Source organism: Anabrus simplex, chromosome 2 (assembly GCF_040414725.1).
Source record: "Anabrus simplex isolate iqAnaSimp1 chromosome 2, ASM4041472v1, whole genome shotgun sequence".
Lineage (NCBI taxonomy): Eukaryota > Metazoa > Arthropoda > Insecta > Orthoptera > Tettigoniidae > Anabrus > Anabrus simplex.
Window position 1 is genome coordinate 685,794,239 of NC_090266.1, and position 21,656 is coordinate 685,815,894.

The following is a 21,656-nucleotide window of genomic DNA, read 5'->3' on the forward strand; positions in this document are numbered from 1 at the left end:
AATAAACATTGAATGCCACTGTTCTAAAAAATACTTAAGTATTAGATGGAGAACTCATTCTTCATACTTGTGTGCTTGAACTATCAATACGGACTATGAATCTAATAGATTATAGTGAGTGGACATGTATCTGACACCTGTCCTGTGCTGTTACTACAAATGCCATGTAATGTTCCCACCACTTGACAGTCTCATCACATGAACAATGTGCCAAATGATGTGATTTGGCTTGCATTTCAACTCCCTGAGGTCTCAGGGTACCTTATTAAATGGTTGCAGCTGTTTTATACTGTGCCAAGAAGCTACGTCTGTGTCACTGCAGGAACATCCGATAACTTTGGGATTACAGTTGGCGCCAACCCGGGCTCAGTCCTATCACTGCTTAGCTGAGTGGCTCAAACAGTCACATGCTGGCTTTTCTGTGCCCAAGATGGTGGGTTACATGCTCAAATAAACCAACCACATGGCACACAATTTTGCCACTTCAGCATCTCTGAAAACCATAAGCAGATATATTATTTTTGCTGTTGTGCTATCACTGTTTCTGTTCGGGACAGACACTGTTATGACAGACCTGCACCAATCAGTACCTGGGATCATTCTCTTCACTGACAATGTCATACTAGTAACCAGAAACAAACTTGATTTCCAAGACTTACGAGGGTAATCCCAAAAATAAGAACTGTTCCTGTGGCTGTTGGTCACAATATTGTGAAAAGTGTTTCCCCGCACTCTCATATAAACATGCTCATGCCGCGCTGAGGCACTCAGTCTTGGCTTGGCAGCCGTTGAGAATGGAGCTCCCGGTGGATGTTTCCGCCGAGTGCGAAGTGCGTACAGTTATTCGGTTTTTGAACGCAAAAGGTACAAAGGGCACTAGGAAAGTTTTGCGATACGCAAAAAAATGGTTGGCTGGACACCCCTGTTATGGTGAGGGGTGTAAACCCGTCTAGAAGGCAGCAAGGTGCAACCTTCACACCAGTTGTTACCAAGCAGTGGGATTGAAAGCAAGTTAAGGTGTTATTGTGGTCTAAAGGTGAATATCGCACAATTATCCGCTACAACTTTGCGCGTGGATTAACTGTTGACCAGTGCCTGGAGGAAGTGACTGCTGTGCTGGGAAAAGACAGTCCACATCGGACAACAATTTTCCGCTGGTAAAAAGGGCTCCAGAGGGGAAATTTGGGGGTTGAAGACGATCCTCGTTCTGGGCGACCGTCTGAATCGGTGACTGAGGAAAACATTGAAGCTGTGAGGAAAATGTTGCAGCAAGAGAGGCGGTTGACATATCGGCAGATAGAAAAGACCCTCCACATCGCTGCACCAGCTATTCATTCAATTCTACATGACCATCTCCATGTTAGAAAGGTTTGTTCCCTTTGGGTGCCCCATTCCCTTTCAGAGGAACAAAGGGCACATCGAGTGAAATAGTGCAGAAAAATGCTAAAACAGTTTGAAAATGGGACTTCGTTTAACGTCAATAGCATTGTTACAGGTGACAAAACTTGGCTTTATTATTACGATGTCCCAGCAAAATCCCAGAACAAGGTGTGGCTGGTTGAATATGAGGGTACTCCTGTGACTGTGCGAAAGTCAACGTCAGTGAAGAAAATGATGATTGCAGTATTCTTCACTAAATGGGGCATCCTGACTGGGGTTGTGCTAGAAGCACAAAGGATAGTTACTGCGAAGTGGTACAGTGAGACTTGTCTGCCTCAGGTCATCCAGGCTCTCAAGCAGCTCTGTCCAAAGTCACAGCTCAACACTTAGCTCTTGCATCATGACAATGCTCCAGCACATTGTGCTAATGTAACGATGGATTTTCTTGCCAGATCAGGGTTGACTGTGCTTGATCACCCTCCATAGAATCCTGATCTTGCCCCATGTGACTTCGTCCTCTTCCCAGAAGTGAAGATAAAGCTGAAAGGGCGGCGTTTTGCATCCGACGAGGAGCTTATGGCAGCATGGGATCAAGAGTGTGAAAATGTAACCGAAGAAAAGTGGCAGAGTTGGTTCAGTGACTGGTTTTGACGTATGGGGAAGTGTAGTGAGTGTGGTGGCAATCATTTTGGAAAAATCTAAAGCATTCACTCACATTGCAAAACTTTCCTAGTGCCCTTTGTACTGAACCGATTGAAATCCATCGCCAATTGACGGAAGTGCCCGGTGAGTCGTGTATGGATGTCAAAAATGTTCGTAAGTGGTGTAGAGAATTTGCAGCTGGTCGAACTGAAATTCACGACGAACAAAGGAGCGGGAGACCGTCAATTTCCGTCGAGACAGTCGTGAAGGTTGAGCAAATCATGCGTAAAGATCGGTGGATCACTCTGGATGATCTCTGCACTTTGGTTCCTGAGGTTTCCCGAAGCGCCGCTCACAGAATTGTAACGGAAAATTTGAAATACCGAAAGGTGTGAAACCTGGACTGGGACACAGTGTTGGAGGAGGAGTGGTGAAAAGACCGAAGAAAGTGGAGAGGAACCATATTTGCCCCTACCCGGCTACAGCTGGTTAAAGGGAAATGATGATGATGATGATGATGAGGAGACATTTTTGGGATTACCTTCGTAGAACTCGTGAATGGAATGAGCAATTGGTGCAATGTATGCTGTGACTCGACAACAAACAAACTAAATTTCTTCCATTAGACCAACCAGAATCAATACAGTCCAGGATGATAGTGAGGATGTGCCATGAGTGACGAAGTTAACCTCTTAAACCTACCCTGCATATATTTTACCTTGTTATATGATAGAACAGGTGGGAAGGTCAGCGATATCTTTTTTTTCTTTTTTGCTACAAAATGTAAAATAAACAACTATGAATACTTCAAACCAATTGCGCTTCTGTTGGTAGGCCTCTCTCTTCTGTTTTGCAGGCTGCATTTGTAGTTTGAACTACATTCTACTCTTCATTCCTTTTTTATTTTTTAGCTAATAAACAGATATTTGACTGTAAAATACTTTTTTTAATATAAAAATCCAAGACAAAGCATAATTGGAAGGAATATAATATCTTGTTTTCTTTATTATAAAGGTCCATCCATTCAAAACTAATACATAGTCCAATCTAACTAAAATTGAACATTCTCAAAAGTATATTTACTGTTGGACATGTTTCAATCCAATTGAATCTTCTTCAGCTACATAGTTGATTAATAATAAAGTATGCAGATAATTTTAGTAAACAATTACGCACTAATAAACAAAACTTCACAATTTAAAAATAAGATTATAAAAGTTCAGATACATTTCTCTGTTACTAACATCACCACCGATTTCGCTCAAATTTATAAAACACGCAGGGATTGGCTAGGAATGAAAGTACCCGCAGTGGGAACTCCAGATGGCCAAGCGTATAGAAAATAAAAATGTTGACGCAGCTCTCGCACCGTATAAGCCATTTACGTTAGTGAGCATGCCGGGCAGTTATTGGCATAGCAGTAAGAGTTCGGACTGGTAATTTGATGTTCGTGGGTTCGACTCCGCGTGTGGAAACAGTTTTTTCTGTCAACTTTTATATTTTCCAATTACGCAAAGAGGTGAATAATTCATTTTATTTATTTATACGCAAAAAGCATAGGAAAAGTAAAAAAAAATGTGATGTCATTGTCTACCTGCGCCAAGAATCTATTGTTTGTGTACAGCCGCCAGGAGCAACTTTCACTTGTCAGGTGAAAACTAATCCTAATCTTACAGTGAAACGGCTATTCACGTTTGACACATTCCCCAAGGAGGGGAGATAGCCAATAAAGGAGAAAAAAGAATTTCCGTTTGAACAAGTCGGGAAAGTTTGCAACTCCAAATTTTCGACAATTGTGTGCTCATTAAAAAATTGACGTCCTATATGCCTTTTGCATAAGTAAAATAAATTGAAATAAATGAATAATATGAAAATTGAGAAAAATATTCTCCACACGGCGAGTTGAACCCACGTCCATCGAATTACTAGTCCCAGCTCTTTCCGCTACGCCAACTACTGCTTGGCGTGCACACTAACGTAAGTGGCTTATACGGTGTGTGAGCCGCGTCAACATTTTTATTTTTATTTTCTGTACACTTGGCCATCTGGAGTTCCCACTTCGGATACTTTCATTTCTAGCCAATCCCTGCATATTCTATAAATTTGAGCGAAATCAGTGGTGACGAGTAGGGAATGTCCCCTTGTAAGAATACGGTCCTCTCGTTCGTATGTAGATTGATTGAGTCCAGAATAAAATGTTCATTGAAACATATGAGGGGATCTGTATATATGGAAGTGATGTCACTTAAGTCATAAACAAAATTGTTCGGGTTTTATGTAACATTTTACTTTCCAACTATAAGAAGAAACACAAGAAAGGAGTCACTTCTACAGGAGAACTGAAAACACTTGAATAATGATGCAGAGGTATGCAAATTAACATTAATTTTTAACCAGTTATATTAAACTCTTGCAATACTTGTGGGTTAATTCGTTGTTATTTATTTTGTGTACGTGCTTAATTCACTATTTGCTTAATGAAGACAAGTTATAAAGATATCAGTATACCTATTTAATATAAGGTGATGATCCTCATAATAACGCATGTTCAGAAGCAGTTTTTCTTATAATTTGCAATAGCATTCTTTATTTTGTAACCAAGAGTGTTGGTCATGCGGTTAGGGGCGTGCATCTGTGAGCATGCATTCGGGAGATATTGGATTCAAACCCCACTGACGGTAGCCCTGTGTCGGTGCGATGTAAAGCTAACTGTAAGAAAAAAAATTTGACCCGAGTGTGTGTGGACTACATCTGTTAACCACAACAGTCCTTTAATGAATGGAAAACATACAGCGTGTAGTTTAATGCAACCCACAATATTCAATTCCGTCCTGAAAACATCAGCCCTGCTGGTATGCCCAGACAACACAACCGGATATCTTGGTATTTACTGCATCACCATGATACGACACCGTACTATTATACTCAAATTAAACACTGGAAGACATGCGTGTGCCTTCTAGATCAAATGAACCTGACACACCGGCGAAACACTAAATTGATATTGTGACCACAGTAAACCTAATACATGCTATAAGCTGCCCAGTGTGCCATACGGAACTGTAATGTAGTTGGTAAAGCTGTGGCGGAGCAAGCTTGCATGTCAGGTGGGAGGTTCGAGTATGCAGGTATTCGCCAGACGGACGTCTGGCTGGTATTCACCTGTCGTGCAGTCGCCCTTGTACTAATGTGTGAATTATTACGAGCTGCCTCCAGGATGGCTTCCTCTATTTCAACCAATGTAACGGGCCTATCGCGGACTGGTGACTGGTTGGAAATCATGCCTTTTGTCCTTAGGCGTCATTCAACATGGCGGAATGTCGTAGCAGCCGGGTGTCTGTCTGGATACCCTTCTTGGTACAGACATAGTGCCTTGCACATATTTTGTCTTGCTTCTCCATAAATGAGGAACATGTCAACGTATTCCTCTGTGGAATACATGCCAAATGACAGCAGAGATTACAGTACATTCATGCCCTAACCAGCGGAGTATATGCAGGGCACAAGATGAATAACAGCATCATTCTACTGTTTGAGTGTGGCAAACTTGGGCCCGTGTGTACGTATTCAAACATCATACCGATGCGAAATGTTTGAATGGTGCAGGATTTGAACTGCCGGTGGCACATTCCGTCGATTGTTAGGCGAACACCTAACTACATACGCTACACTACACTGCTGGAAACATGCTGGCAATACGAGAGCAGAGTACGTACGCCATCCATTTCGGTGCTTAAGACATTAATTACTGCACTGTTACCTAGTTTTATGCGTTGATTCGCCTCTTCAATACACTCGGTCACAAGGTAAGACACATTAACATAATTATATGGTAAAAGGACGTTGCTACATGATTTCATAGCGTCATGTTTTGCAAACTGATGATATAACACTTCGCTAGGGTTCAGAATCGTATGCAAAATGTGCTCACTGAGCATTAGTACCGCTATAACCGTGTGCATGTTAGTTGGGCTGCAGCATACAATATTGGAAGGGGCTGCTGAATATCAATCTGTTATTGTATCTGGTATTACGGCTACGACACTGTGTACTAGAACCCGTAATGACACCAAACTAGCGAGGAGTGGGAGAAGCATTCCTGCCTCTGATAGAGCACGCTGTGATTGTACCAACCTATTGAACAAGCTATTTCAAGAAAGGATTCAGCAAAATTGATCCTATTCAGATGGTGCACACTCTCATAAGGGTATGTAATGAATATAATGCTCGCCTCCATATGGCATTCATGGATTATGAAATAGCCTCTTGATTTTATTGGAAACTAGGCAATACTTGAAGCACTGGATAAAGCTAGCATCGACCCCAGATATTCCAGATTACTCTAATACGTCTATGAGAATACAACCATGCACGTCAGAATTGATGAGGTTTGAGTCACATGTAAAATTCTTTTCAAAAGAGGCATCAGGCAGTGTGATATTGTTAAAATTTGTAAACATTTTCTGAATACTCAGGTTATTGAATGCAGCAGTTTCGAGACACACTGTTATACAAAACATGGCCTCCATCTAAACAATTCAGGTAAAAAAAAAGATAATGTTGTTCACGATTTTATTAATCATAAGATATGTACTTTGAAAAACACAACTCCCTTAGGTGTTCCCTGCCAGGAAAACTAGTAGAAAGCTGGCTCAGTCAACCAGAAAATTTTTTAATTTTAAGAGGCCATGTAAACCAAAACTAGCATCTGTGACCGAATGAGATAGCTCACCAAATCAAACCATTATCAAAGATAGTTTAGTAAGTAGCCAAACTCAGGTATGTTATTCTCCTATTCATAAAGTACCAGTACATGAATCATCAGGTCAGAAATCTTCACCAATAATGAGTGATACAAAAAGTAGTTGCCAGAGGTAAATGACATCCAAAAGGATGATAGCAAGGGTAAATCTCTCAATTTATTGCAAGTGAATATCCAGTGCATTAGAAATAAGTTGTTAGAATTAGAACACTTTTGCCAAACCCAGAAAGTTGATGTGATTTGTGTATTTGTGCCCCATGGATATACTGTTGCAGATATGTTTTGTAGGAGTAAAAAAAAAAAATAGGGGAGCTGAGGTCTTAGTGTTTTAAATTTGTAAAAATTGATTTAAGTCAATATTGTGTGGAATTAGAAGGAGAATTTAGTTGTGTGAAGCTGGTTGATCAGAATTTGATAATTGCTCGTTTGTATAGATCTCTAAATGCCAATGCTTATGCATTTCTTAAGAATTTTAAATTAGTAATGGAAAAAATTTTGAAGATTAAGGTCAAAGTTGCTGTTTGTGGGGATTTTAACGTAGAGATGGCATATTCAGATGGGCAGATTTCTAGAAATTTTCTGAATTTACTAAGAACTCTAAATTTAACTTGCACAAACAAGCTACCTACCCGTAATATTGCATGCTTAGGTAATAATGTATATTTTTTGAGAGATTTTTATCAACTTAGATTTGTTGGTGGGGGTTTTGCAGATCATGACCCCTTGCTTGTATCATATATTAACCAGCCTGACGTAATTTACAATGACGAACCTGTTCTGGTGTGGGTAAAAAGTCAGGGTGATGATTATATGAACATATTTATTGAAAATCTGAAACAAATTAACTGGGGCTTTGTATTTTAATTTCAAATGGGAGAAAATGGTAATGAAACTGTATTTGGAAACTTTTTAGATAAATTGGTTGAATTGTAGCATTTATGTTCACCACTGGTAAAAATTAGTTATAATGGTAAACTTAAAAGCAAGAATTTGAACTGGTATACTGATGAATTGACTCAGGATAGAGAAAGAATGCTTTTGCTGTATAGAATTTATAAAAATTCTTGTCAAGGAGCAACTGACCAGAATGGTGTGTATAAAGCTTATCTTGTAAAAAGTTATATAAAAGGAAACTTATCCATGCCAAAACTTTAGCTTGTGAAAAATATATTGAGAATGCACCCAACAAATGCAAGTCGGCATGGGATGTTATAGTACAAGAAAACATCCCTACTCAAACTCAAGACACATTGCTCGATCCGGAAGAACTGAATAATTATTTCTTAAACTCTGTAAAAGGAATCGGAGATCAAATTAAGGCAACAGGTACAGCTGTGAGTGACTTTCTTAACAATCAAACCCCCCTGCCGAAACACTTTCCATTGGCTTGAATTCACATCTGATGAAGTAATTAAAGTTAGCTTAAAATTATCAAACTCTAAGAGTATGGTTATCTAATTACATCATCAAAAGAATTATAAATTTTTTTCTGAACCTCTAGCTTTTATTTTTAATAAGTGTTTCGAGTTTGGAGTTTTCGTGATCTACTTACAATTTCTTAAGTTATTCCAGTATTTAAAAATGGGGACAAAGAATTTCTTCAGAACTATCGTGCAGTCTCAATTGTTCCAATAATTTCTAAAATATTTGAATCACTTTTGTACAGTCAACTTAGCAACTATTTTGAAACTTACAATCTCCTATCACACTGTCAGTTTTGGGTTTCGACAAGGTAAATGTACTGCTACTGCTGTTCTTGAAATTGAAATTTCTCACACTAGGATTATCCAAAGATATTGAAAGTCAGTTAGTCAAACTTTTGGGATTTCATATTTATGCCAAATTGAACTGGGGAACACACATTGATCATGTTTGTATATTTTAAAAAAATCACGAGTGGCCTATTTGATTTGGAAATTAAGGGATTTAGTTAGCAGTGACTACCTAAGCATGGCATATTTTGGTCTCTTCCAGTCACACATTACTTATGGACTGTTATTATGGGGGCATTCTTCTTATGTATATAATATTCTTCTAATACAGAAAAAGGTTGTCTGAACAATGTGTAGGGCTGGTGCAATTGACCATTGTCGACCTCTCTTCATTAAAGCTTAAAATACTTACAATTATAAATTTATATATCTTTGACATATGTTAAAAACAACATAAATTGATTCAGTACTAGGGAAAACATTCACCTTCATGTTACGCGGGGTAAAGCAGACATTGACATCCCAGTTCACAGGCTGTCAAAAACTGCTCACTCACCTAAAGTCAGTTGTTTAAGATTATTTAATAAATTACCACATTCTGCACGGTCCACTCCTTTAAATAATTTTAAAAGAAAAATGTATGATTGGTTAATAGAAAATCCATTTTATAATACCTCTGAATTCTTAGAAATGCATAATTTTAGTATTAAGCTTTAACAAAAGGTGTATGTTCATTTAGCCAGAAAAATGTATGATTGGTTAATAGAAAATCCATTTTATAATACCTCTGAATTCTTAGAAATGCATAATTTTAGTATTAGGCTTTAATAAAAGGTGTATGTTCATTTAGCCTTAGTAATATTAAGTACTAAAAAATTATCAGTTAACGAAGCCTATTTCATTGTATATGGTCTATGGCAAATAAAGATTCTTGATTCTTTACACTAGGAGAGATGTTCAGGATTTTACATCGGGACAAAGCCTTGAACGTCAGTTGAAAACATCCTAACCACTTTTTCATGGTTACCAAGCGAGTCGCACAGTTGTGAGCTTACATCCGGGAGATGATGGGTGCGAATCCCACTGTCGGCAGCCAAGAAGGTAGTTTCCCGTGGTTTCCCATTTTCACACCAGACAAATGCTGGGGCTGTACCTTAACCCATTAGTGCATAGCATCCGAAAAATGTGACGTCATGAAAAATAAAACTGTATGATATTTATGCTTGATTTTAAGGCCCCCTTTCTTGTGCTTCAGAAAGGCTGTAGCTAACAAGAACCAAGAATACATCATTCTTTATCCTTACCATTTATTGTTGAATCACACTTATTGCGACCATGGTAGCAAGATAGTATAGAGTTTTGTTTAACAGTCAAGATTTTTATTTGTGAATTAACAAATATTTCCAATAATTGTATACTTTGGTATGGACTCTATTGTTGACGTTCCTATGAATCTACTGACACACAAAGATATCAATTATGTCTTTTCATTGACGTGACAGTGGCTTGTAAATTTAGCTGTCCTGAAAATCGGACGCTATGCACATGGAAATCCGCTGTCTCAGACATTTGTATTCCCTTACTAGTTTGATGGCAAGTGAAATATTGGAAGTTTTGGAGGAGGAACTGATATTTGGAGAGGAGCAGCACCTCAAACCTCCTAATGACAGGTGTGAAACGGTTGATGATAATGACAGATGAGTATGAAAGTAATCTAAATTACCTAGGTAGAAACCTACTTCTGAGTAAATGTGAAGGTCAAATTGCTTCAACAAAATTTGAAAAAGGGAAGGCTAGGTCCAGTGGTAGTCAAAATATTACTGAAAGTTTGCAGATGGAATTGAAAAACCAGAAAGCTGTGCAAAAGGAAATTCTCATATGAAAATAGTTTCATACATAAGATTGGGCCAGTGCCCCTGTTTCTGATATCCCTGATGGAAAATTCAAAAGTAGTAGTAGATCAAATTGCAACACAAAAGGAGCAACCCCATAGTGGACAAGATCACAATCTACATCTCATTTAGTGACTGACTCTTCCCTCCTCCCCATCAGATGGTCGACAAAATTGTGAAATTCTGCTGCACTTCTTTCTCTGCCAGTTGCTATAGGATACCTTTCCATCTTTCCCAGTATGTACAGCAATATAAAATGAAAGGCAGAAAGAATTTGGACTTTGAGGGAGTGTAGTCCTTTCTCTTATTGGTGCAGGTGGAACTGAATCAAACAGGGGACATACAATATTCTTTGACGACTGCTCTACATTCCTGAAATTGGTAAGACATCTGGCTTCAAAGGGAATAAATGCAACAGGGACATTTCAAGAAAACCAGACAGAGAAGTGCCCCCTTCAAAGAATTGCAGACAGGAAAAAGGGGATCAAAACAACTGCAGGAATTTTGGTGGTGCGTTGCTGGTGCACTGGAATGACAACATGGTTGTCACTGCTGGTATGAACTACAAACAGATGGAGATAAACTGTGCATCAAGGTGGTCTAGCGTAAAAATAAAAATAAAAAAATATTTTTAAAAAATGCAAAGTGTCTGTACCATAATGTAAGCTGTTCAAGTCCTACAGTGGCATCCGAAGAGTGGATCAGCTTGACCATTTTGAACTTCACCTGAAACCCTTCTGTGGATATCATAATCGGTAAATACATAACGGTAAATAGCGTATATAGCAGGGCTGGCCACAACGAGGCTCGCGAGCCGCACACGGCTCTTGAGTCAGTCTCGTGCGGCTCTTGACACCAACCTTAGAGTAAAATTAAACGCTATAATTCATGGAATCTAACGTCGTCTCGTGGCCGGCGGCAGTCAGTAGCAGCGATGTGCGGCTTGAAGTTATTATTGCTGTAGGTCAGTGGTGAGAGATGGGAGGGGGCCGAAGACCTTCGATGTTAAGCCCCTTTAAACAAGCATCATCAGAGATGGGAGGTGAAGATAGTTCCAGGACCTTCCGTTAGATAATGCTTTGAGCGGGAGAGTGTGTCAGTGAGTCAGTGTTGTGAGGTGAAGCCAGTCGCATTCACGCCTAGGCAGTAGCGAGTGCCGATACTTTTCTCTGTGCAGTTGTTGTGTGCTGTTTCAGTACAGTTGTGGCTTGTGTCCGAACAGTTGCGATGCTGTCTAAGAAGTGTAAATATGAAGAGGAGAATCGAGCTTTTAATAGTGACTGGGAGGAGGACTTCAGTTTTGTAGAAAGAGACGATAAGCCAATGTATCTTTTGTGTCAAATAACTTTTTTGTCACAGTCCAAAGCCAGCAATCTATAACGCCATCATGACACTAACCACAGCGGTTTCAACGAATTTTTTCCTGTTGGTTCGCAGTTAAGGAAAACCAAACTGAAATCACTAAAGGAAAAATTAATGATCATTTCCATCTACTACGAAGATTTTAATTTTGATATTTTAATTAATCCACGCTTCATTTATATTAACCAACTAGCAAGATACCCGTGCTTCGCTACGGTATTATACGGAAATTTATAATTGAATGCTTATTGTTTTAGATATATAATCCGCTGAAATTCGCGATCTGACTCGTTTTCTGCGAGAATCCACCAAAATTCCTGATCTGACTGGTTTTCTCTTATTTTACGGCACGTTTCCTCCCATTTTTCAATCTTCCTTTCCAGCAATCTATTTCGTACTTCCCAGGCTAGGCTCAGGTATTCCTCCCGGTCAGTTGGGTCCGTAAATCTTTGCCATCTTTTCCTATAATCATTTTTAATATCGATAAAATCCTTCAGGAGATCCGGCGTGGTGTCATATTGGGTGCCTTGGCGGCACTGAACCCGCGGCCGGACTGCATTCTTAGTCATTACCCGTCCAGGAGCCGTTTCCAGCGCGGTCCGCACATTTGACGATGGTCCGGAATATTATTATTATTATTATTATTATTATTATTATTATTATTATTATTATTATGTGTTGTTGGAATGGCTGATGACAGGGAAAACCGGAGTATCAGGAGAAAAACCTGTCCCGCCTCCGTTTTGTCCAGCACGAATGTCACATGGAGTGACCGGGATTTAAACCACGGAACCCAGCTGTGAGAGGCCAGCACGCTGCCGCCTGAGCAACAGAGGATCCTTATAAGTACATTAATAACAGTAAAATCAATTGGTCTCTCCTCCTTCTACACCACACCGCCGTTAAGTTTATTTACCGCCACCCCCCGCTTGTTTCTTTATGTTTAAGGGAGATTCCAAACACCAATGTTCACGTCTATTACCTTCAGTTTCGAGATATAAGTATCCCCATAAAAATAATTTACTTTTTTCAGTTCATTTCACAATAACCCCCCCCCCCAAGTGAATTTTCCCGCAAAACATACTTGTTTCTTTAATAGTAAAGGATCTTCTAAATACCAATTATCACGACTCTAACTTCTTCAGTTTTTGATTTATGTGTCCTCGTGAAAGGAATTCAACTCCTTTACACTCCCGCCCTCCAAGATGGTTTCCCCACCAAAACTCGTTTTTCTTTGTTTTTAGGAGATCCAAAAATGAATTTTCACGTCTGTAACAACTTTAGCTTTTATTAGATGTATGTATTCTCATACAATTAAGTCAATTTTTCAATTCTTTCACCTCCCCCCTCCCCCTTCATTGGATTTTCCGAGAATACGTGTTTCTTTACTTTTAAAGCAGATTGCAAATATCAAATTTCACGTCTGTAACATCTTCATTTTTGAGATATCAGCTTCATTTTTGAGATATCAGTAGCCTAATTAAAAGAAATCAACACCATTTTCAGTCACGTTTACCTCCCCCCGCCCAAGTGGTATTTCCGAAAACTAAAAATACATGTTTCTTTATGTTTAATAGAGATAAAAAATACCATTTTTCACTTCTGTAACATGTTAAGTTTTTTTTGATATACTGTAAAACTTCACCCCTTGTGAGTTCCCCTTAAGTGGAGTTTCCAAAAACAAATCGCCTATGTTTCTTTACATTTACAGGAGATTCCAAACACCCTCTTTTTATGTCTGCAACCTTTTACGTTTCTCAGATATTCTGTAGATATGGTCTTTCAAAAAATTCACCCCAAATTGTCATTCCTGTTTAACCGCCATTAATTGGATTTTCCAAAAACTAAAAAATACGTGTTCCTTTACTTTTAAAGGAAATCCCATATACAAATTTTCAGTTCTGTAATATCTTTCGTTTCTGAGATATATGTATCCTCATTAAAGGCATTCAACCCATTTTTCACCCTTTTACACCCCTCCTATTAGGATTTACAGGAAACAAAAAAATACATGTTCCTTTATTTTTAGAGGAGATTCTAACTACCAATTTTTACATTTGTAAATTTTAAAGTTTTAAGATGTAGACACACTCATTTTAAAAAATTCACCCCCCTTTTCACCCCCAATATTTGGATTTTCCAAAAACGAAAAAGTACGTGTTTCTTTACTTTTAAAGTAGATCCAAAATACCAATTTTCAGGTCTGTAATATCTTCAGGTTCTGAAATATAAGTAGACTCATGAAATGCATTCGACCCTTTTTTCAACCTTTTCCACCATTCCTATTAGGATTTTCCGAAAACAAAATATACGTGTTTCTTTATTTTTAAAGGAAATCCCAAACACCAATTTCCAGGTCTGTAATATCTTTAGTTTCTGATATATAAGTAGCCTCATTAAAGGTATTCAACCACTTTTTCACCCCTTTTCACTCCTATTGCGATTTTCCAAAAACAAAAAATACGTGTTTCTTTATTTTTAAAAGAGATCAAAAGTACCAATTTTCAGGTCTGTAATATCTTCAGTTTCTGAGATATAAGTACCGGTATCCTGATTAAAGGCATTCAATCCATTTTCCCCCATTTTCACCCTTTTTCGCCCCTCCTATTGGGATTTTCTGAAAACAAAAAAATACGTGTTTCCTTATTTTTAAGGAAGATTCTAAATACCAATTTTTACATCTGTAAACTTTTAAAGTTTTGAGATATAGATACACTCATTTTAAAATTTCACCCCCCTTTTCACCCCCTTAGCGACGGAATATCCAAAAATCCTCTCTTAGCGAGCACCTACATCTTAATATGAATATATCCCCAAAATTTCATTACTTTTCCAGTAGTTTTGGCTCGGCGATGATGAGTCAGTCAGTCAGGACAAGTTATTTTATATATATAGATTGTAATGTTAGAACTTTTATAACTTTGATTACTCTACATATAATCAACTCGTACAATTTAGACGTTATACTAGTATTTTATTCTATGTATATATGATATTCTGACAAGTTCATTAATTGACTTTTCATTACATTTTAAGCATTGCTTACTCCACAGATTAGATTTTTATGTCCTTTCTACCTTGTACTATTGCAAGTAATTAATCTTAATGAGGAACCTGTTGAGGGCCCTGACCTAACTTTGGATTACAGTACATGTGGCTGAAGATGCTTACTAACACATTAATGACGGGCTATGTTAATTAACGTAGTTTCGTATTAGTGCGTGTGCGACCAGTTACGTAAATTAACGTTTTCTCACATTGCTTCATTCTTGAGTGTTTTATTCTCTCCGCCGTTTATTAATTGAAATACTTAGTGTTGTTTAAAAACTAAAGTCTTTGTTGATTAAGTTTAAATAGATACAGTGAAACTCGGTTAAGAAGTTCCCGCATAAGAAGTTTTCCCGCCTAAGAAGTGTGATATTCTTGGTCCCTTGATCAGTTGCATTAAGATATATGTATATTTTTCCCGTTTAAAGTGTTCTGTTGTAAATATATTTCCCGCTTAAACAGTTCAGATTTTAGAGCCCCTTGAGATAGAAAACGTCCACTCAAAGCAGCCCGTGGTTAGAACCCTCTAGTTTCCGCGCAAGTTGCACCCTGTGTTGACTGTTCACGCACTCGCGGTGTGTGTCTGGTGTCACGGAACATGTGCGGGCCTGCCACGGACATATGACGTCACGCTATGACAACACGGACAGCAGATGCTCACTCTCGACTTGTGGAATCGAATCGAACCCATCAGTCAAAATTTCCACTCCACCGTTCCATCTAGCGGAATAAAATCGAACGGGATCCTACGTAAGAAACAAAGTAGGCCTACGCAATGGATGATTTGATAAAACTTTAATGTAGTAATTTGCGGGCCGCGACAGGGTGAAGTCATTAATCGAGGTGGCCTAAACATTAATTAAAAACCGTAAAGTGCATTTGTCCACAACATTACTGTTAACCTACCACAAAACTGAATATTCTAACCTGTCTGATTTTTCATTCCCTTGCTTATTTCCTTCCAGGCATTCTGTCTTGCGTTGTTGCAAGATCTTGCCTTAGAGGAAATTACGTTTTTGAACTAAACTAACAAGATTTTCCGGGTCTAATATTAGTGAGGTGAATAAAAACAACTTCGCGACTCTATGCAGGAAACAGCCGATTTGCCAGCAGCCAGCTGATACACATGCCGCCAAACAGCCGGCCGAAATATCCCGATCGTTTACGAAGTTGAACGAATGTTGATAGCCAACTGGGTGTTGAGGGAGGCACACACAGGCATTGCAATACCACGTGTTGTTAAAAATTAAATAATTGAAAAGGAGGTTCAACTTATTCAATACTTAAAAGAAGGAAATGCAGTACTGTGCAGTAAGGTTGAACCTCCTTTTCAATTATTTAATTTTTAACATCAATAATTTCAATACGGAACAATGAAATTTTTATCTTTAAATACCACGTGTTGGCATAAAATTGAAAGTTATTTTTAATTTTACCTTTATACGAGCTAAACATTGTATTATCGTGTCACTTGTAATTATTACATCGCATTATTAGAACGTAGCACAAGGATGAGGAGACATGAAATAAAATTCTCGCGGGGAAAGAAACTGTTTACGTTTAGATGTGCTAGCGTTGCTACTGCGCCTTTATCTCTACCACGTAATACCCCAGATACATTTCCATGCACTAATTTCTGCAACTTCGAACCTGTGTTTCTTTCCTTTATTACCTATAGCATGAAGAGGATTGAAGCGGGAAAATAAACTCAATACTGGCTTGGCCATGCGGTACTTGTGAAACAGCCAGAAACTACGCCCGTTGCCGTGACAACCAGTAGGAATGCAGGGGCAATTTAGGCCTAGGTTCTAAGAATCTAAGAAGGGTAAGTTGCTAGATTTCCCATTTGCTGGCATTATCCTTGAAGCAGGTATCAGGGGTGTGAGGAAGATAGAAAGCACATGCTAACAAACTGTAGTACACGTCTTGTCTTTGCTTCTTGTAAGCCTAAGCTACGGATTGCCAAGCATAGTGTAGCGTCGTAATTAGTATGAGTAGGAGTCGGTGAAGTTAGTTGTACTTGTAATATCAACGTACAAGCTTTTTTTAAGTGAAAATGAGCGCATCTCAGAGGAAAGAGATCAAGCGAATGGCACTAACAATAAAAGACAAAGTGGAGATTATAAGGTAAGTGGCGTCATCTACACTTTCTCGTGTTGCTTTGGCAAAGGAGCTGGGGATGCCGCCGTCTACTTTGAATGGTATTATAGCGAAGAAAGAAGAGATCTCTGCTTCTGCAGGGAATACTTCAGCAAATTGTAAGGAAGTTAAATCTGAAAAGTACGATGAAATAGAACAAGTTCTGCTAATATGGTTTAAACAGCAGCGAAGTTTAAACATACCTTTCAGTGGGACTATTGTGCAGGAGAAAGCCTCATGCAAATTATGGGTACCTTTTACCGCGTTGAGCGGGTGGCTGGAACACTTTAAAAATCGAGCCGGCATCGTTTACAAAGCTGGCCCCGTGGTGTAGGGGTAGCGTGCCTGCCTCTTACACGGAGGCCCCGGGTTCGATTCCTGGCCAGGTCTGGGATTTTTACCTGGACCTGGGGCTGGTTCGAGGTCCACTCAGCCTACGTGATTAGAATTGAGAAGCTATCTGACAGTGAGATGGCGGCCCCAGTTTAAAAAGCCAAGAATAACGGCCGAGAGGATTCGTCGTGCTGACCACATGGCACCTCGTAATCTGCAGGCCTTCGGGCTGAGGAGCGGTCACTTGGTAGGCCAAGGCCCTTCAAGGGCTGTAGTGCCATGGGGTTTTTGGTTTTCGTTTACAAAACAATTTGTTGCGAAGCAGAGAGTGTAAGTTCAGAGGAAAGGGAAGTGTGGAAGGACATGTTTCTGCCTGCTAAAATAATCAAACCTTGCAACGTTTTTATATAACTTAATATGTTCGCTTCTCTTATCAAATATATTTATAATATGGTATGTTCAATTATTTTACTTTATCTCTAAAAATATTGTCATGATAATCGAATTTTTATATTGTGGCTTTCTGTAAGCAGCTCTTATATATCGGCCTATTTCGGTATTGTTCACAAACAAGGAAATCTGTTGGCTGTGTGTTTCACATGTATTTCAAAGTACAGAATAAGTTTTTGGGCATTACCCCTTTTAAGAAGTTTCCTGCTTAAGAAGTTTTTTTTTGCGGTCCCTTGAAAAACTTCTTAACAGAGTTTCACTGTATATTCTTTCCTTGACAATGCTTTCGGCACAGGAAGTGTGGTTTCATATCATCATCATCATGTTGTTTGTTTTACGTCCCACTAACTACTCTTTTACGGTTTTCGGAGACTCAGATTTGCCGAAATTTAGTCCCGCAGGAGTTCTTTTACGTGCCAGTAAATCTACCGTCACGAGGCTGACGTATTTGAGCACCTTCAAATACCACCGGACTGAGCCAGGATCGAACCTGCCAAGTTGGGGTCAGAAGGCCAGCGCCTTAACCGTCTGAGCCACTCAGCCCGGCGGTTTCATAACACTCGGTACCGCGTGACCGAGTGTATTGTCAGGTGTCAGCATGGCGCGCCGTAGTAAAGACAGCTTGAACGATGGTGAAATATTTGGAGAATTGCATGCTGATAGTTTATCTGATGTCCTTAGTGATTGTGAATGTGCATTAGTGATTGTGAAGGTGTGTGTCCGTCAACATCAAAACATATGCGCGGAAGTGAAAGTGCGACATTCAGTTCAAACAAGTCTGTTGATGGTGACATTAATAAGAGTGAAGATGCCACAGATAGTAAGGACAGTGAGGTTGATGGATGGACAAATAAGGATGAAAACAGGGTCCTAAAATCATTTGCAGGTCATTTTGATGTCATTTAAAACTTACATTTACAGTAGAGTCTCGCTCATCCGACCTTCGCTTATCCGACATTTCGTGTTATCCGACACTGGTAGACTTAATTTGAACTTTTGGTGGAGTCTGAATTCAGGCGCACCCGGTGTGGCCTGACCGCTGGCGGTAGGACCGTTTTCTTTTTTTTTTCTCAAGGACAGGTGCAGTGAGTCTTCAGTCATTGTTCATTGTAGTATTGGTTGGGCGCGGATGTTATAGTTTTCATATCCTCTGTGAGTATAGCGAGTAAATGGAAGAAAGTGATTGTTTTTATGTAAGACAAGTTGAGTGCATTAGAGAGACTGGACAAAGGGGAAATTCTTCAAGATGTGGCTTCAGATTATGGTGTTGGATGTGTTGCAGTGGGAGACTGGAAAAAACAGAGGGAAGAAATTGAAAAGCAGTGCTCTACCAGAGCAGAGAAAAACAATGAAACAATGTGAGTACGAAAACGTAAGTGAAGCACTATTTCTTTGGTTATCTCAACACCGGGAAAAGGGCCTGCCAATATCTGGCCCAATTCTGCAGTTAAAGGCTGTGTATTTCCAGAAGGAGTTTAATGAAAGGGACCCTAATTTTCCTGCCAGTGCTGGGTGGCTTGATCGGTGGGAAAAAACGGCACGGCATTACGCAGCTTAATATCTGTGGAGAAAAGTTTCTTTTCGTAAGACATCTGGAATGTTTTCGTTCAATACTGCATGTACTATACAATTTAATATATAATTCAATAGATAGAGTACCGTAAAACATGTCGTTTTAGTACTAGCGTATAACCTTCCTGTTTCAGTTCATTTTCAAAGTTATTCTGTATTATCCGACATTTTCGGTGATCCGACGTAGTCCAGGTCCCGTTTAGGTCGGATAATCGAGACTCTACTGTATTTATATTTCACCCTACTTCTCATGCTAGGTGTGCTTCTGTTTCCGGTCCACAGGAAAGAATGGAGTAGCGCGCGCCCGGACAACAGTGTGCTAAGTTAAGCGAAACATGTACCACTTTAACATCTATGTAACAATTGTATCCTAAATATAAGGATTGTAGAGTATTGGAATAGTGGTTTTTAATTAATCTGTTTGAAACTTTCACATACCTCTTACTCAAGCAGCTCATGTCCTTTCTACCAAGTCTTCCCAGCCCAAACTTTGTAACATTCTTGTAACGGTACTCCTCTTAGCTTATAAATGTCGTACATTCTTACAAGGTTCTCTCCTTTCAAAAAAAAAAGTCCTACTTTTTACTTATTTTCTTCTTGTTTCAGACTCATTTTAACAGTCTAACTGCATCTCAACTTCAACTACGGTTATTCTTCAAGAGTTCCCCGATAACTATACTTTAAGAAAATCTTTTATATCTCCAATTTTATCTTCAAGATTAACAAGTATACACGTCTCCAACATAAAGAAGAACCCTTACGCCGATTTTACTTCGTCACTTGGACACTGACTTGTTGGAAATTTTAACCCAACATGAATGAACATTTTATTTTAACATTATAACTATCACATTTGTTTTAATTGTCTTGACATTTTGTCAAAACTTTTAGCTGAAGATGTTCCATAATCGGAACGAAACACGTCCTAGAGATTAAGCTGGATTATATCATGCAATTAATAAAACCATTATATAGAAATTGACAAGTATTGGAAGGTGGGAATCTCCTTATAACTTAACCTTAGTTACGCTACTCTTCTGTTGCAAATCACCCTGAACAAATTGAGCTGCTTTTCTTTGGATTTTTTCCCGTTCTTGAATCAAGTAATCCTGGTGAAGGTCCCATACTATGGAACCATACTCTAGTGGGCGTCTTACCTGCCCTCTTCTTTATATCCTTATTACAATCCCTAAACACCCCATAACCATGTGCAGAAATCTTTACCCTTTATTTACAATCCCATTTATGTGGTTACCTCAATGAAGATATTTCCTTATATTAACACCTAGGTACTTAAAATGATCTCCAAAAGGAACTTTCTCCCCATCAATGCACTAATTAAAACTGAGAGGAATTTTCCTTTTTATGAAACTCACTACCTGACTTTTAACCCCATTTATTATCATACCATTGCCTTCTGGCCATCTCTCAAACGTTTGTGTTAGCCAGATCTGTACCAGATGTAAGTTGATTGTCTCTTCTAGGCTTTAAATAAAGAGGGCTCCTCCACAACCTGAGAAGAAACAGGAAGAGACACTAGAGAAAGGCATTCCTTCCAAACATCCCAGTGATTACAGGCTGGATTGGCTAGGTGTTAGTGACACTACTTCAAGATCACCTCTACAACAACAGCAAAAGAAATATCCCAGCAGTTATGCCAAGATAAGGACCCTCAGGGCCCTGTCTCCAGTACAGGCATTTTACTAGATTCAGTGTTCATGTGTGAACCACCTGAACCACCAAATGCTGCATTAACACCAGGCTGTTGTTTCGTCTAACCAGAAAAATCTGCAGTGGCAGAGTACACACTCTTTCCTCGATCACGAGATGAATTTTGAGAAAATCACGATTCTGGCTTCCACTCACCAGTATTAGTCTCTACCAAGAAGCTGTGGAGATAATGAAACATAGCAACTATTTCAACAGGAAAGAAGTTGACCTTCAGATTAGCAGAATTTTGGAGACTGTTCACCACCATATGGCGGAATATTATCCGCACTGGATCACTCTGTGCAGGTGCTGGAAACTCCAGCCTGAGAGAGGCAAGTTAATGCTGATGCCACTTGAGACTTCAACAGAAAGATTTATTTTTACATTGAGGAGGTTTTTCAAAATATATATTACTTCCATCTGTTCGGTGATACCTTAGAATCTATAATGAGTTGAACTTTTCACCTCAAATATTCATTTTCCTTTTCCCTTCTTCCTTAAGACTTTTTACAGTCCAGGAAGGTTTCCTTGCTGCATAACATCTTCCAGTAAATTCTTCTTGAACTCTACAGTTATTCGTTTTTCTCTGAACAAAGTTAAGAATGAGATTTTCAGGCAGCTCAAGCCCACCTAAGTCCCATACTGATCACATCC

At 39.0% G+C, this 21,656-nt stretch overlaps 1 protein-coding gene across 5 annotated transcripts in view; it reads left to right on the forward strand.

Moving 5' to 3' along the window:
• Positions 1–21,656, forward strand: part of LOC136864373 (synaptophysin) — a 134,241-nt gene that overhangs the window by 87,833 nt on the left and 24,752 nt on the right. Inside the window, exon 8 of one of the 5 annotated variants that reach the window (XM_067141292.2) lies at positions 19,899–20,271. The exons of the other annotated variants lie outside the window; for them this stretch is intronic. Coding sequence (XP_066997393.1) covers positions 19,899–19,976 — 78 coding nt within the window. The 3' untranslated portion in view covers positions 19,977–20,271. Of the gene's footprint in view, positions 1–19,898; positions 20,272–21,656 lie in introns of those variants that run through there. 5 annotated transcript variants of the gene reach the window in all.